The sequence below is a fragment of the Cannabis sativa genome, chromosome 2 (genome assembly GCF_029168945.1).
Source record: "Cannabis sativa cultivar Pink pepper isolate KNU-18-1 chromosome 2, ASM2916894v1, whole genome shotgun sequence".
Taxonomy (NCBI): domain Eukaryota; kingdom Viridiplantae; phylum Streptophyta; class Magnoliopsida; order Rosales; family Cannabaceae; genus Cannabis; species Cannabis sativa.
In genome coordinates this window covers 43,144,584-43,159,163 of record NC_083602.1, presented here as the reverse complement: position 1 = coordinate 43,159,163, position 14,580 = coordinate 43,144,584, and the positions used below count along the sequence as shown (strand labels likewise).

At 31.8% G+C, this 14,580-nt stretch overlaps 2 protein-coding genes across 2 annotated transcripts; both read right to left on the bottom strand.

Moving 5' to 3' along the window:
* Positions 1-590: 590 nt before the first annotated feature.
* On the bottom strand, positions 591-2,528 carry LOC115720627 (putative 4-hydroxy-4-methyl-2-oxoglutarate aldolase 2). The gene is made up of 2 exons (XM_061110534.1): positions 2,145-2,528; positions 591-1,259 (listed from the first exon to the last, which is right to left on the bottom strand). Exon 2 carries the CDS (start codon positions 1,253-1,255, stop codon positions 755-757), a length of 501 nt encoding a protein of 166 aa, XP_060966517.1. The 5' UTR covers positions 1,256-1,259; positions 2,145-2,528; the 3' UTR covers positions 591-754.
* A 1,056-nt stretch (positions 2,529-3,584) lies between these two features.
* On the bottom strand, positions 3,585-6,690 carry LOC133034960 (isopentenyl-diphosphate Delta-isomerase I). The gene is made up of 6 exons (XM_061110533.1): positions 6,408-6,690; positions 5,504-5,559; positions 5,124-5,215; positions 4,523-4,625; positions 4,301-4,438; positions 3,585-4,118 (listed from the first exon to the last, which is right to left on the bottom strand). Exons 1-6 carry the CDS (start codon positions 6,626-6,628, stop codon positions 3,865-3,867), a joined length of 864 nt encoding a protein of 287 aa, XP_060966516.1. The 5' UTR covers positions 6,629-6,690; the 3' UTR covers positions 3,585-3,864.
* Between the last annotated feature and the right edge of the window lie 7,890 nt (positions 6,691-14,580).

The window sequence follows — 14,580 nt, the reverse complement described above, 5'->3', positions numbered from 1 at the left end:
GAAAGATATTACAGCAAGTAAAATCATCGTGTAGACAAGCTGTAATAGTTGCAGTACATTTTTGTACTTCCGATTGAACCTCTGAAAGTTGAGAATATTAGTGCACAAGCACTCCAGATACCCCGGAGACAAGAGGTTTGGAATCTGTCAATCTATTGAATGATTTCCTTGGACTACAGTAGATGGACATCTGGTTGAGTATTCTCAGCTCCAGCTTCAGTGCTTCATGGCTGAAATGAAACTTTGTAGTAGTAACACAGATAATCATAACGATCACATCGTAACCGTCTGGTATTTCTGGCTTGTTGTATGGTATAATGAAATGTTAGAAGAAGTAGTACTTTAACATCAATGCAAAAGAATAGAAGGATTTATTTAATTTCACTTTGCGCTTATTCTCTTGCTTGCTAGTACAGAAGCTACATCTATGCAAGCCTCCCAAACCTGCCAGCCAATAAACATTTTCGAAACTTGCCCTGTGTTTTTAACAAAAACAATAACAGCATACATAACATCAGCTAGCCAATATAACTCTGTTCTAAATCGTAGCCAGTGAAACCAATGAACTATGCACTCGTAGACAAGGAACAGGGTATCAAAAGAACATATTTTTATTATAAGGGATTCAAGCTAATACAGATGTTATATTAGGTTTGATCTAAGAACCCGTGAACATGAAGTAGGCCAAGAAAGCATTACTTGAAAACAAATTTGCAACATTATGATGTTTGAAAAACTCATCTATTTCAATAATTTAGACAGATAATTCATTAGGAGCAACCAAAATTCCATCAGTGTCTGCATACAGCCATTCCCCATCGCGGATCCTCGTCCCAGCAATGGTTATCGGAACATGTTTCTCTCCAGTCCTTTTCTTGTTAGCTTTCATTGGATGAGACGCTAGTGCTCTGACCCCAATATCACATCCGTTGATTTCATCAACGTCTCTTATACAGCCATTTACTACAATCCCCGCCCATCCATTGTTCTGAGCTTGAACTACAGGATTGCCACCCAATATTGCACACCGCAAGCTTCCACCACCATCAACAACAAGGACTCTGCCATTGCCTTTTTCCTCAAGCAACTCACGAATATAAACATTGTCTTCGAACACCTTAATGGTCACAATTTGTCCAGAAAAGACCTGTCGCCGGCCATAAATCTGAAAAATTGGCTGCAGCGCACGGAGGTCGCCACTCGCAATTAGTTGCGAGTTTGCATCACAAACTTCAGCAGTTGTAACCAAGGCCATCTATCTATTTTCATGATAAAATCATAGGACAAACGTTAGATGTATTAATTACACTACAAGCCAATTTTAAATCACCTATCACAGTAATTGTTATATAACATATTGATTAGAGATATTTAATGATCGAAAAGAAAATTCACACAACTAATTATGTCTTCATCTGGTGAAAAAGGCTGTGTCATGTTTCAATCAAAAGGATCACCATGTTTTCTATCTATAACAAAATCATGTAGGGATTAGACAGATCTCACACCTAAAGATCACAATTTACACACATGCTAGTACAGGAATCTGGGCCCATAAATGAAAAATAGAATTCCACAAAATCAGCATAACTCCAAGAAGAGAAAATACATTTGCCTTGTGTTATCTTCCTACCTAAAAGATGAAATTTGAAAAATAAAAAAGGAAAGAAAAATATATCTCCTATATATCATGGCAGCTATAAAGGAAAAACCACTTTCACAACTTTGGTAGTATGAGTGTATAGATCCGAAGACTTTTCACTAACACTTAGCAGAGATTAGGCATATCATAACTAAAACAGTTTTTCCTAGGGAAAAAAAAAAACTAAAACAGTAAAAGAATTAAAGGGTATTCCTATAATTATACAAATTAGTGGGGAAAAAAATCTAAAACTTTTTCAAAAATAACAAGAAGATATCTAAGCCAAAGAAAAAGAAAGGTAATTGGGTTCGTTTGATGCCTCGAAACTTTTAAGAGAAGTAGAAATAGATGAACTTCACAGAATGAAAAACAAAGAGTGAGATATTTTCACTTTCAGTTTTCTCGGGAAACAAACATAAACATGCAGTTAATGAAAATCAAGAAAGAAAAACAAAAAACTAAAGGGTGAGAAGTGATGATCCGACAGCTTAAAGTATTTCACCTGCGATCAACCTCGGCCACCGTTGAGCTCCACGATTCAAGAATATGCACAGCCTTAGGACGAAATCTCGTTGAGCTGTTTGTGAAACCTGCGATAATTAAATACTCGATCGAGAATGAGAGGATCTGTGAGTGTTTGCGTTACTAGCTAGCTGTAAAGCGCGTGTAATACCATTTCCATCACCCTCTAAGATTCTAATTTCTTTTACTTTTTCTTTTAATGAAAAAAATAAAAACCATGATTTTCTTTTTTCTTTTAATTATGCTTTTCACATGGTTAACAACTTTTCTTTTTAATTATGCATTATAATAAGAAAAGGAAACAAAGCTTCTATGTGAATAATCTTAATGCTAGAGAAAGGGATATAATCCTCAAGATCAACCGTGAATGATGTTGGATGGGTTTTGCCGTGTTTAAACTACATAAAAAAAAAAAAATTACTTTTGGTAGTTCGAACATAAATTTTTTGTGATTTTTAGACACATTAAAAAATTATTTGTGATTAAAATATAATATTTAGATATAATTTATCATTAATATAATTTTAATTACAATAATTATTGTAGATAAAAATATATTTAATCGCAATAAATTGTTATTTTTGTGATTAATACTTTTAGTCATGGATTTTTTAATCATAATATAAATAATTATTTATAATTAGTTATAATTTTTTTAATTTTACTTACAAGTTTTGTTGTAACTAAAAATAATTTTTTTCATAATTATGAGTAATTTAGTGGTTGTTTGAATAAAATTTCTAATTCTTTGTTCAAATAAAAAGAAAACAAAGCTTCTATGTCTATGGGTATTGGATAGATATATAGAAAGATTTAACCTTGAAAAGATAAAGATGGGATGGGACTATGCAAAAAAATGTGCAAACAATTGTTTTATTTATTTATTTTATTTTTTTTATGAACGAGTCTATTTCAATCAAATATTTAAAATTTTTGTTACTCTGAAAAATTGGTTCTTGAGTGCTTTACCATTTTTTTTTTAATTAAAGTGTCGAGTGTTTTACATTATTATTAGCAACTTTGTTAACATTAAGCATTATGCTAAATCCAAGTCATGATGATGAAATTATGATTTTGGGGCGTCTGTATTACACAAGGGTTGGAATGAGAGTAGGGTTGAGAAAAGTTAAATCAAATTATTGAGATGGGCAACTTTTGTTTTATTGATTTGTGGAGATCTTCATCAGAGGATGATGGCTTTTAATATGGCATCAAATGTGTGGCGGCAAGTGTCATCACTCATTTCACACGACACAATGCTCTTGTCACTAACTGATGTCAGAGAGCAACACAGGCAGCCTCCTACTCTATTGACTTTTCTCAATTTGATCTATACTTTCAGAGTGTTGAGAAAATTAAAGTGCTTCTAATACTATCTTCAGCTGAGTAAAACGACATAACAGAAAGTTCATTCTCCAAATTTAGCATAACCAAGACTCAATTCTTCATTGTGTAGAAACTTTAGTACTACATAAAAAAACACACATCCCATGTATGTTTTGGAATGTTACTCAAAACTTTAAAACATTGGTTGACATGTTTTTTTCTTTTTTGGGAAAATAGAAAACAAACAGACACTAAAGCAAATAACTAGAGGGTTTCAATTCAAGGCCTACTTATTTAAATCTGAGTAGATGTTTCATTGTTCAAACTTTATTGGATAGAAAGACAATTGCGCCACTAAATGACTACTAAGGCTATTAAGTCAACTTGTGAATGGTTTTCATATCAGCAACTTCCTTAAGTGTGCCTTTCTCAACATGGTCCCACCACTTGAACAAGAAATTATCCACAACCAGTCTGAACCAAGGGGATAGCTTCAAGCCTCCTTCCCCAGCATCTGCTTTCCTCAACAACTCTTTCAACTCGTCCCGGTTTACATACTTGATATCAGCTACTTCATCTGGGTTTGGATTGACACTAACATCCCGGACGATGAAGAGCAGGTAATCAACTGCCAAACAATGGAATAATAACCAAGAAGTTAGCATGACAAGTCAAAAAAACAGCGCTCCCTTAATCACTCTCTTAAACTTAACAAATTTCAACCTGGTGCCAAAAGCTCACAAATATCTGGATGCTATTTATTTATTTATTTATTTTGCATATGATGTATAATAAAGTAAGAATTATTACGTTCATGCTCGCCCCATTTGCCATCAGAAGGAGCTTTGTACAGCATCCTGCCTAGTGGGGTAAATTGATCAACTGGCACATCTTCAGCAGGAATACCCAGCTCATCTAAAAGCTTTCTCTGTGCTGCATTCCTTGCTCCTGGTAATTAAAAAATATAATGAGATTTTGAAGAGGTAAGCTTTCATTGGATAATCAAATATATATTCTGCAGAAATATATTACCAAGGGACTCCTCATCGATAAGCTCAGATTCACGGTAGAGCGGGTGGCTACAACAGGTGTTTGTCCACACAAGAGGGAATGTTACCTTTGTTGCAGAACGTTGCTGTACAGATGAACAGATAGAATATCATCTCTTGACACTTATGTTATCGAATAGATGTGCATAACAGAAACAAACTGGGCTTCAATATAACTAGAAACACACAACGAGTTTTAGTGAAAGAGAAGAAACATAGAAAACAAGAAAAGATGTAGACTTGGTCATGATGTATATGTTGATTAAAAGGACAAACAGAGACTAATGTGCTTAAGCAAATTATGGCCGATAAAAAAGAAAAACAACCCTGCATACAGAAAAATAGAACTATGACACACTTATTCAATTTATGCCCTCCTCATAGGATATAAAGGCTGCATAGGTAATATAGGCCGGATCTTGACTCTGTTCTTCAATTGACACTTATATTTGCTGTATAAGCACCTAGGAGGGTAGTTCGAAAAGTCAGGTCTGTAGTTTGCTTTGCTCCCGCAAGATCTAACGTTTGGATACTTAAATAGAAAAGCCTACAGTTTGATGATCCTCAAATATTGCAATCAATACCTGAAGAAGCAACTCATATTTTGAGTTGAACAAGAACACACTGAAAGCCCTGTGTAGCAAATTATCCTTTTCAATCTTTTCCATCAAGTGACCTACAAGATACAAAAGCTTTAGCAAACCACGGAGGTCTAGCTGATCCAACAGAATCAACATGATCTATTAATAAAATATATGGTGTCAGAGAGAGAGGGGGGAAAAATGTAGAATGCCCAAAACATGAATAAACAGTTGATTTCCATAACATAAAGGTATCCAAAATCAAAAGAGTGTATAAGATTTACTGATTTAGGAAGGATAGAAAGACTTGGAGTATGCAAAGTGCCATAAAACCGTGAAATAATACCCAAAAGGAAGTGTTGTGCAGATCAAATTTTACTTACAGTTATATTTTGTATCATGACCAACAACTCGGTCATTCTCATCCACTAGAATGCATCTGCAGAAAGTTCACACAAAGAAACCTAATCAACTCCAGACAAGCGAAAAATCTAGATAAACAGCCCAAACGATAAATATGTAGATCTAAAACCCAAATTTGCATTTGGATTTTCAATGTTTTCCAATTATAGAACCAAATATTTGGCTCAAAAAATATCTCAACTCATTTGATAATAGTTAATAATCTATTTAAGTCTCACCTCAGCCGCTGAACATTCATTTCTTACAAAAAAAACAAACAACAAAGAAATGAAATCCGAGGTTTAATTTTATCAACCTTTGAACTAGCAAACAGAGCAAGAGAAGGGAAAACAAAGCCAATAATTCACTTTGTTGTGTTCAAAAACAAATCAAGCATAATACATATCCGTCGATATAAGATTTGAAGTCAATATCTTCATGCTTTCCAACAACACCAATAGTTCAGTTCATTTGGTTGAAATGAAAAGGTATTGAAGGGGCGCTGTTAATAGAACCAAAGACAAAATTAAGCAAACAAAACATGAAATAAATCATGCTAATTACGCAAGATTTAGGAAGAAAAAAAAGTTATGCTCCTTCAACAATACACACATATAATATATATATACATATATATTTCGTTTCCTTAAAGAATCAAAAAGAGGGAGAACATCAACAAACAAAGTATAATGGTTGAAATATAACAATAAAGAACAAAATACAAACCAACCCATGAAATAAGCAACCCAAAAAATCAAGAAAAACAAAATCAACATTTGAATATATATATATTTCCTATTCAAAATCTAAGCAACCAAACAAAGCATATCAGAAGAGTAACAAAGAAGAAATGGAAGAAGGGTTATCAGATAAACAGAAACGCACTCATCATCAAACATAAGGCGTCTCTGGACAGCGTCCATTCCAGCGTCGGCAGAGTCTCCCATGGTGGAAGAAAGAGAGACCCTAGCGGTGAGAGGAGACAAGGGCTTAAGAAGGGAGGGGATTCGGAGAAAAGGGCTACGAGCAAAGGTAGAGGAAGAGGTAAAGGGAAGAGTTCTGGGGGCAATGTAGAGCTTGGCAGTGGTATTTAGAAGGAGGGTCATTGTCGCATGTGATCTCCGCCATTGTTGAATCGAGTAATATTATAATTATATATTAATATTTTAATGTAACTATTAAATATGTGCCTAATATTATTTAATTAAGTGGTCCTAATCGGATCCTCTTTTAATGAAAATCCTAATTTTTTTTTTAGTTTGAACAAATGAAATCCTAATTATTTAAGAGACAATTAATATACCCATTGAGATATTTTTATTTAATTTTTTTTTAAGAAAAGCATGTATTAAATTAAATAAAATCAGTTGTTACATGAGCATTAATAAATCTAGAACAAACATCAGTCTACGAATGAACTCCTAACGAACTAGTAACAGATTTTGCTAGTGCATGGACCACACCATTCGTAACACGCGAAATGGCACAACAAGAACCACCACCAACAACAGCTAAAAGATAATTAATCTCCTCAACAATTGGTTTAAACATAATAATAGAATCAGGATAATTTATCCAAGAGCTAACAACAGAGGAATCCATCTCAACCCGCACCAACTTCAACCCCAATCTGGCAGCCCACAACAAATCCGTACGCATAGCAAGGAGCTCCGCCACCACAACCTGAAAAATCCCCAACACCACCCACTGCCCAGGCCACCCACACTACAACCCCACCCCCACGAATAATCCCACCAAACCCAACGAACCCCCTACCCGGCGTGACCGCAGCGTCAACCGTCAGCAGCTAGATATTTTTTATTGTTAAAAAAATAATGAGATTTTTTGGGTTTATCAATTTTTATTTATGTATGTAAGTGTCAAGTTTTAATATCTCTTAAAAAAAAATGTTTTTTTAAAAAAAAATCTCTAAAAATAATAGTTTTAATATTTACTCTATATATAATTTATTTTTGGGGGAATTACCCCATATAGTGTTTTTCTAAAAAAAAAATTCAAATTTATGATTTGGGTGTTTAAAGTAGTTGCAGCGCTAGTTGCAATAGGAGTTTCTATACGATTTTTTGTTGCAATTAAGGTTGCAGCGCTACTTGCAATAAAGATTTCTATGTAGAATTCCGTAAAAATGTTTTTAAAAAAAAAAAAAAAACTGTTTTGAAGTGTAAAAATGAAAAAATCCCTTATTTTTTGAACATACAATTTTAACAAAAATTAAACATTTCGTTCTACATATAATTTTTTTCTTTCTATGAATTTATTTTTTTTTTAATTTTATTTATTTTAATTTGTTATTCGAGACATAAAATAATAATAATTTATTTTATTTTGTTATTAGTAATGTGAAAAAAAAATAGTTTTTTTTTTTGAGGGAAAAAAAATAGTTTTTGATAAACACTAATTTAATATTAAAAAGTAATTAATTCAAAATAAGCGATCTTATCCGTACTTTTGCAAATTGAGTTGGATTAAATTTTAACTATGATGTAGATTGGATTGGATCCAAAATATGAAATTCCCACTATCTGATGCACTATAAAAAAAAAATATAATACGGATTAAATTGAATGAACAAACAAATTTAAGCTTTATGATCATGTTTATTTTTTTTAATAAATAAATAATAATGATAAAATCTAAAATATTTTAGCAAGCCATATCTCATCATAGAGTTTTAATAATGAAATAAACATTATGCTTAGTGTGAATTAAAAAAAAAAAATCTAAAAAAAAAAATCTAAAATATATTTTTTTAACTCATATCTTTTAAATTATAACTTTTATTAAATTTAGATATAAATATTTTATTTTTGTGAACGCAAAAATTTGGACATAAATATTACTACATGCACAAAATCAGGCTCATATTATTTGATTAAATAATTTATGATTTTTTTTTTGTATATAATATACATATTTTTAGAGTTTATTGCAGTTGCATATGATTTTGTTTAAAAGTTTAATATAATCCATTATATTGAACATCGAAATTAAAGTTTTTGTTAACCTATATTATATATGGGTCAAGGTTGTGAAGTCACACATTGCAGTTGCATAATGTTGACTAAATCACATTGGTATATCTTAAGGACAAAATAAATAATCACATTGGTATAATATAAAAGTCATAAATCAACAATATTACTAAACAAATATATTATTGGTCCATTTTGCTCGATAGTGTTATTGTTAATAGAGTATTGACTTGACTATCATATTCAATAATTTTTAAGAGGGCTGAACATTTTGAGTGGGTTTGACCCGAACCCGAGCAACCCGCCCGAATCCGAACTGGTGAACCCGCAAATTTTTTTTTTAAAAAAAGTTTCGGGCGGGTTGGGTTCAACCCGGTACCCTTCGGGTGGGTTGGCGGGTTGAGATTTTAGGGGTACCGGGTTTCGGGTTGAACCCGCGAACCCGCCCGCCAACCCGGTTTATAAATATATTTTATATATATTTTTTTTATTACTATTTTTATATATATAATATGGATTTTAGATTTTTATGGACTATGGATATTGGATATGGATGTATTTTGAAATATTTTAGTTTTCACTTTTATCATGATTCATGAACATGAATATGAAGTTTGATTTGAATCTTTGATAAATAAGTTGTTTGTTTGTTGGTTGGATTGATTAATGCATTTTTTCTTCAATAGTAAATACTATGAACAAATTGTTATATTATATATGCTTAATTTAATAAATAAAAAAATAATAAAAAAAAATAATTATTTCAATAAAAAATTAATTTTTTTAAAGAGTTGACCGAGTTGACTGAGTTGACCGGGTCAACCCGCCAACCCGCTAAACCCAACCAACCGAAACCCGCCAACCCGTGACCCGCCAACCCGCCAACCCGCCAACCCGTGCCCTATTCGGGTCCGGGTTCGGTTTCAATTTTTCGAACCCGAAACCCGTGAACCCGAAACCCGCCAACCCGAAACCCGATAAACCCGCCCGATGTTCAGCCCTATAAGGGTGCCTTCCCTAATAATTTTTAATCAATTTTTTATTTTTTTTAATTAAAAAAGTAAGATATTTTCAGAACATATTCGGTAAAGTTGTTTTTACATTATAATTTTAAAATAAGAATCAAAATTTCTAATTTTTTTTTTTAAAAAAAAAATCACTTTCAAACAAATTTTACATATATTTTTTTAATTATAGTTTATTTATATTTAATATTTTAGACTCGAACTCTGACAAAAACCTAAATTCAGGCTTGAACACAAGACCCCAAACCCAAACTCAGACCTGAACCTCAACTTAGACCCGGACCTCAAACCCTAGCCCTATATCTGGACTGGGACTTGAACTTAGACCCAGACCCTAACCAAAACTAGGATCCGGACCCGAACCGTACTTTGACTTAAACAAAAACACAAATAGAAAATAAAATTTACAGGACATGCTTTTATTTTTTGTTTTGAAAATTAGAAAGCAAAAGTAATTACAAAATACATTTTTGTTTTTCTAATACAAAAAATGAAAAACAAAAGTTCTACTTTCACTTTTGTGATTTAAAAATTTTAAAAATAAAAATATTACCAAATACCACCAAAATAAACTAAGTCTTTGTTTTCTCACTTTGACTTGTCCTTTGTCTAACCATCACTTTCCCATGCATGCCATTCTTGTTGCTACATATTATCATCAACGCGTGAAGCGCTAACTATTGAGGTGTCGAAGGTAGTCAATAAGAGAGATGCCAAGGTGAAGGTAGCCAGGAAAGGAGAAGAGGACTAACAAAAGAAGTTAAGAGAGTATAAGAAGATTGTTGATCAAAATTATGGACTAAATCTCTTTTTAGGGTTGTTATGTGAATCTCTTGAATTCTTTTACGGATTAATATAGTTTCCAATTTCTTCATCGTTTTATTTCAATTCCATGTAGTCTATTTAATTTTTGAAATAATTTATTGGCCATCGATAATTATAATCTATGATTTCGAATCAAAATTCTAAGAAGTGAGATTTGAATATGCTTTGATTATTTTGGATGCTAGATTTAGAACGATAGTATCTTTGTTGATGCAGACATCTAGACACACCCGCTAGCTGGATTGGCGAGAATATATAGAGTTAAGTATAAATAAGAGAGACACAAGTTCACTCCCTGTATCACGACAGTAATGTAGATACATGTACTTCGAGTTTTATTTCTCACGAGAAGGATTACAGAAAAATAGGTAAGTCTGGATACTCTAATTTCTAGAGAGAGAAACTAGAGATGCATGCTCTGACCTTATGAGTACTTTTCTGAACATGAGAAATGAGCTACTAGAGCTCTCTTTTTATAGGGAATGAGGTCTTATTAAAATAATAATAAGCTATTCCAAAAAAATATAGAAAAATATATTTAGGCTATTTTTGACCGTAGATGATGATCCAACGGTGAAATTGACTGCTAAGGTCGGTCGCCAATTTTCGGAGCTTGAGTCGTGTTTGTGGGACCCACTTCGGGTAAGTGTTGGAAATTATTTTACTACGATCTAGATTTACTAACATGTATGTTGATTATAATTCTATAATCTAACATCCTAAATATGAAATTCCTAAAAATGATAAATATACACATAAGAAATCCTTACAGTGATGGCAACAGAATAATATGACTCATTTCATTCAGATCTCTAACCCTTGATTCATGTTTGTAGAAGAGTATTATCAAGATCTAAACCTGGATCTTCTCCTCCTTCGATTGTGTTCATCACACTCTTCCACAAAGGCCTGAGTTGTTGGGTTTTGTGCCCTAAATAAAACACATTTCAATATAATCAGATTTACTTATTAATAAAGATCAGAAATAACATTTTATGTTGCATGGTTCACATGATTTATTTCATGATTATAGATATAATGTATAAATTCTATTTAAGTCCAGAACTTATGAATTTGTTAATCATTATAGTGTTGTCAGCACAGTAGAATATAATCTTGATTATATGTTCGAAAGTTTATTCCCTGATTTGTCAGTTCACTGGATTTAGACTACATGATAATCAGCGATATGTATTCTTACACCTTGGATAAGTGGTATGTCCTTTCCAGGGCATTGGCAAAGTTTACCAGCATCAGATGTATGGAGTATACATTGGAAGGGACCGATATTGAACTTTGATCAGATATGTTAAAATTTATTGTAATATCTATTCAATTCAATATCACCTGTTGATCCTAGATCAAATGATCTTAATCCTGATATGGTTTGGTTCAATCTCAATAGTATTATACATGTTCTTTGATTTGTTAGTTAAGCCTACTTTTGGGTCAGGGTGATACGTACATTTTGGGAACATGATAGTATAATTGAGTGGGAGCGCTAACATAAATATAGAATCTATAACTTCTATGGGAATTTAGAAGTGAAACGATGATATCCTTTGAGCTTGACTAAACAGGGATAAATGGTTGAGATCTCATTTCACTTCGCTGAAATATCATTTATACGGAGCCAAGTGTTTTAAGGATAAAATACATTGAAGGTGTAACGGTAATTTAGTCCCTATTCAATGTAGATCATCTATTAGAGGGTCATTGATCAAATTAGGATTATAACAATGGATAATTAATAGCGTATCTATATCGTGGAACATATAGAGTGTTCTATATAATTGAGAGTGCAATTCCAAGTTCTAGAGTGGATTCAATAAGGAATTAATAAGTTAGGGAATTTACTTGGTAAATTCGGTTCAGCTTATTGGAAGCTCGGTTATATAGGCCCATGATCCCCATACTAGTTGAGACCATACTGCTTGTAAGACTCAGTTAATTAATTTTAATTAATAAATTATAATTCTAAAGTTAGACTATGTCTACTTTATGAATTTTCACTAAGCAAGGGCAAAATTGTAAGAAAAGATATTCTAGGTTTTATTTGTTAATTAAGAGACTTTATATGTCTAATTAATAAAGATATTAAATGACAATATTATTTAATAATATTTTTAGTTATTAAATAATTAGAATTGGCATTTAAAAGGTTGAATTTGAAAATTGGTATTTTTGAGAAAATGAGATGCAGAAATGATAAAACAGCAAAATTGCATAAGTGAGGCCCAATATCCAAAGCCCAGGCCGGCCACTAGTGTATTTATCATTTATTTTTTCATTATTTTAATTCCAAATAATTCTAATCTGAAACCTAGGTGGTTACCTATAAATAGATAGTGATGGCTCTCATTCACACTTAACTTTGTCAGATGAAAATTGAGCCTCCTATTCTATACCATAGTCGCCACCCTCTTCTTCTCTTTTCTTCTCTAAACTTTTGAACCTTGAGTGAATGAGCGAGTGCCCACACACATCAAGTGGTATCTCAATCATAGTGTGGAAGATTGTGAAGAATCTAATCAACAAGAAGGAGAATCAGCATCAAGGAAGTAGAGAAAGAGATCCATGTTCAGATCTTGGTGATGCTCTACTACAGAAAGGAATCAAGGGCTAGAGATCTGAATGGAAGGAGTCATTATATTCCACTACAACCAATGTAAGGTTTTCTTAAACCCTTATGTGTTTATTTCATTGTTTTAGAATTCATATTAGGATATTAATGAAACATACATGGTAGTAAATCTAGATCCTGGTAAAATATTTCCAACAACTGGCCTCAGAGCCATGGTAATGATTTACTTTCATGAAATATGAATTAAAACGATGATATGTGTTTATTTGGATGGTTTCATGTTGATCTGTGTGTTATATGATGATTGATTGATGCTTATGAAATTTTATGAAAAATAATTGAATTTTCGTTTCTAGAATTATTTTTATTGGAAAGTTTGGAAAAAAAAATTAAGCAATTTACTTTTTTATAGAACTTAATTTCAATTTTATTTGAATTAGTTATGATTTTTTAAAGATTTGAAAAAAGATAGGGGTGGTGACACACCCTCACGCGTGCGGACACCGAGTTTCACTCGGTCAGACGCGTGTTCGGACAGCCCATGTCCAAGGAAACACGCTCGGGTTGTCCTGATACCCCTCATCCGCGCGCGGAATGGCTGCTTGCAGCCTCCAGCGCCGAGGAAACTCGGCCCACCTCCCTATTGTGCGCGCGCGGATGGTATGCTGTGCATACCATCCATACAGCTCACAATTTTTTTTCGTTTTTCTTCGATTTTTCATACTATTTCATGGAATTAACTTCCGATTTTTTGTATAGTTTTGTATTTAGATATTTACTATTCCTATTTCAATTCTAATTATCATAATTAAATTAATTGGATTTTTTAAAAAATTATTTTATGATATTAGTGTTATTTGAACTTGAAAATAGGTAAATAACTAATTTTTTGCTTAATTATCTATCTTATTTTTAAATTTTATTATTTTATCTTATTTTTAAATTTAAGGTCAGATTTTAAATTTTTTTTATTAATCTATTTTTAAAATTATTTGACCTTATTTAAATTTAAAATAAGATAACTATAATCATGATATTTTGAATAGATATAAGATCTTTTGCTAACTTTTAAATTTTGTTATTTTTTATTTAAATTAAATTATAAAATCAGAAAAAAGATATTTATTATCATTCTATTTTATTGAATATTTAATTTATAAAATGACATGAAAATTTAAAAGATGGTTAGCAAATTTTTGAAATGATATTTAGGTTAGTTAAAACCTAATTTTTCAAAATTGTAGATTTTAATTTTAAAATTTTTTCTATTCAAAATTTATTTTTAAAAACCGAAAATATATTTTTTTATTATTTATTATCATTTTCGAAATTTGTTAAATTAATTAATTTAAAATTAAATAAATCCTACATCCAACTATCCAATTCAACTTGTTGTAGGAGTATGTGTTTTAGCTTATTTGTAAGTTTTATAAAACCTATTATTGCTTGATCTAAATTGCCATGGTTAACTTGTTGACAGATCCAATGATCTGATTTTAACCCATGGTTCAATTGTCAATAGGTCAAGTAAATAATATGTAACAGGTAAATTTTACATTCTTCTTTCATCTGTGTATGACCTAGTAACATGATAGGATCCATCCAAATCTGTGTGTCTGTGTGAGCCTATA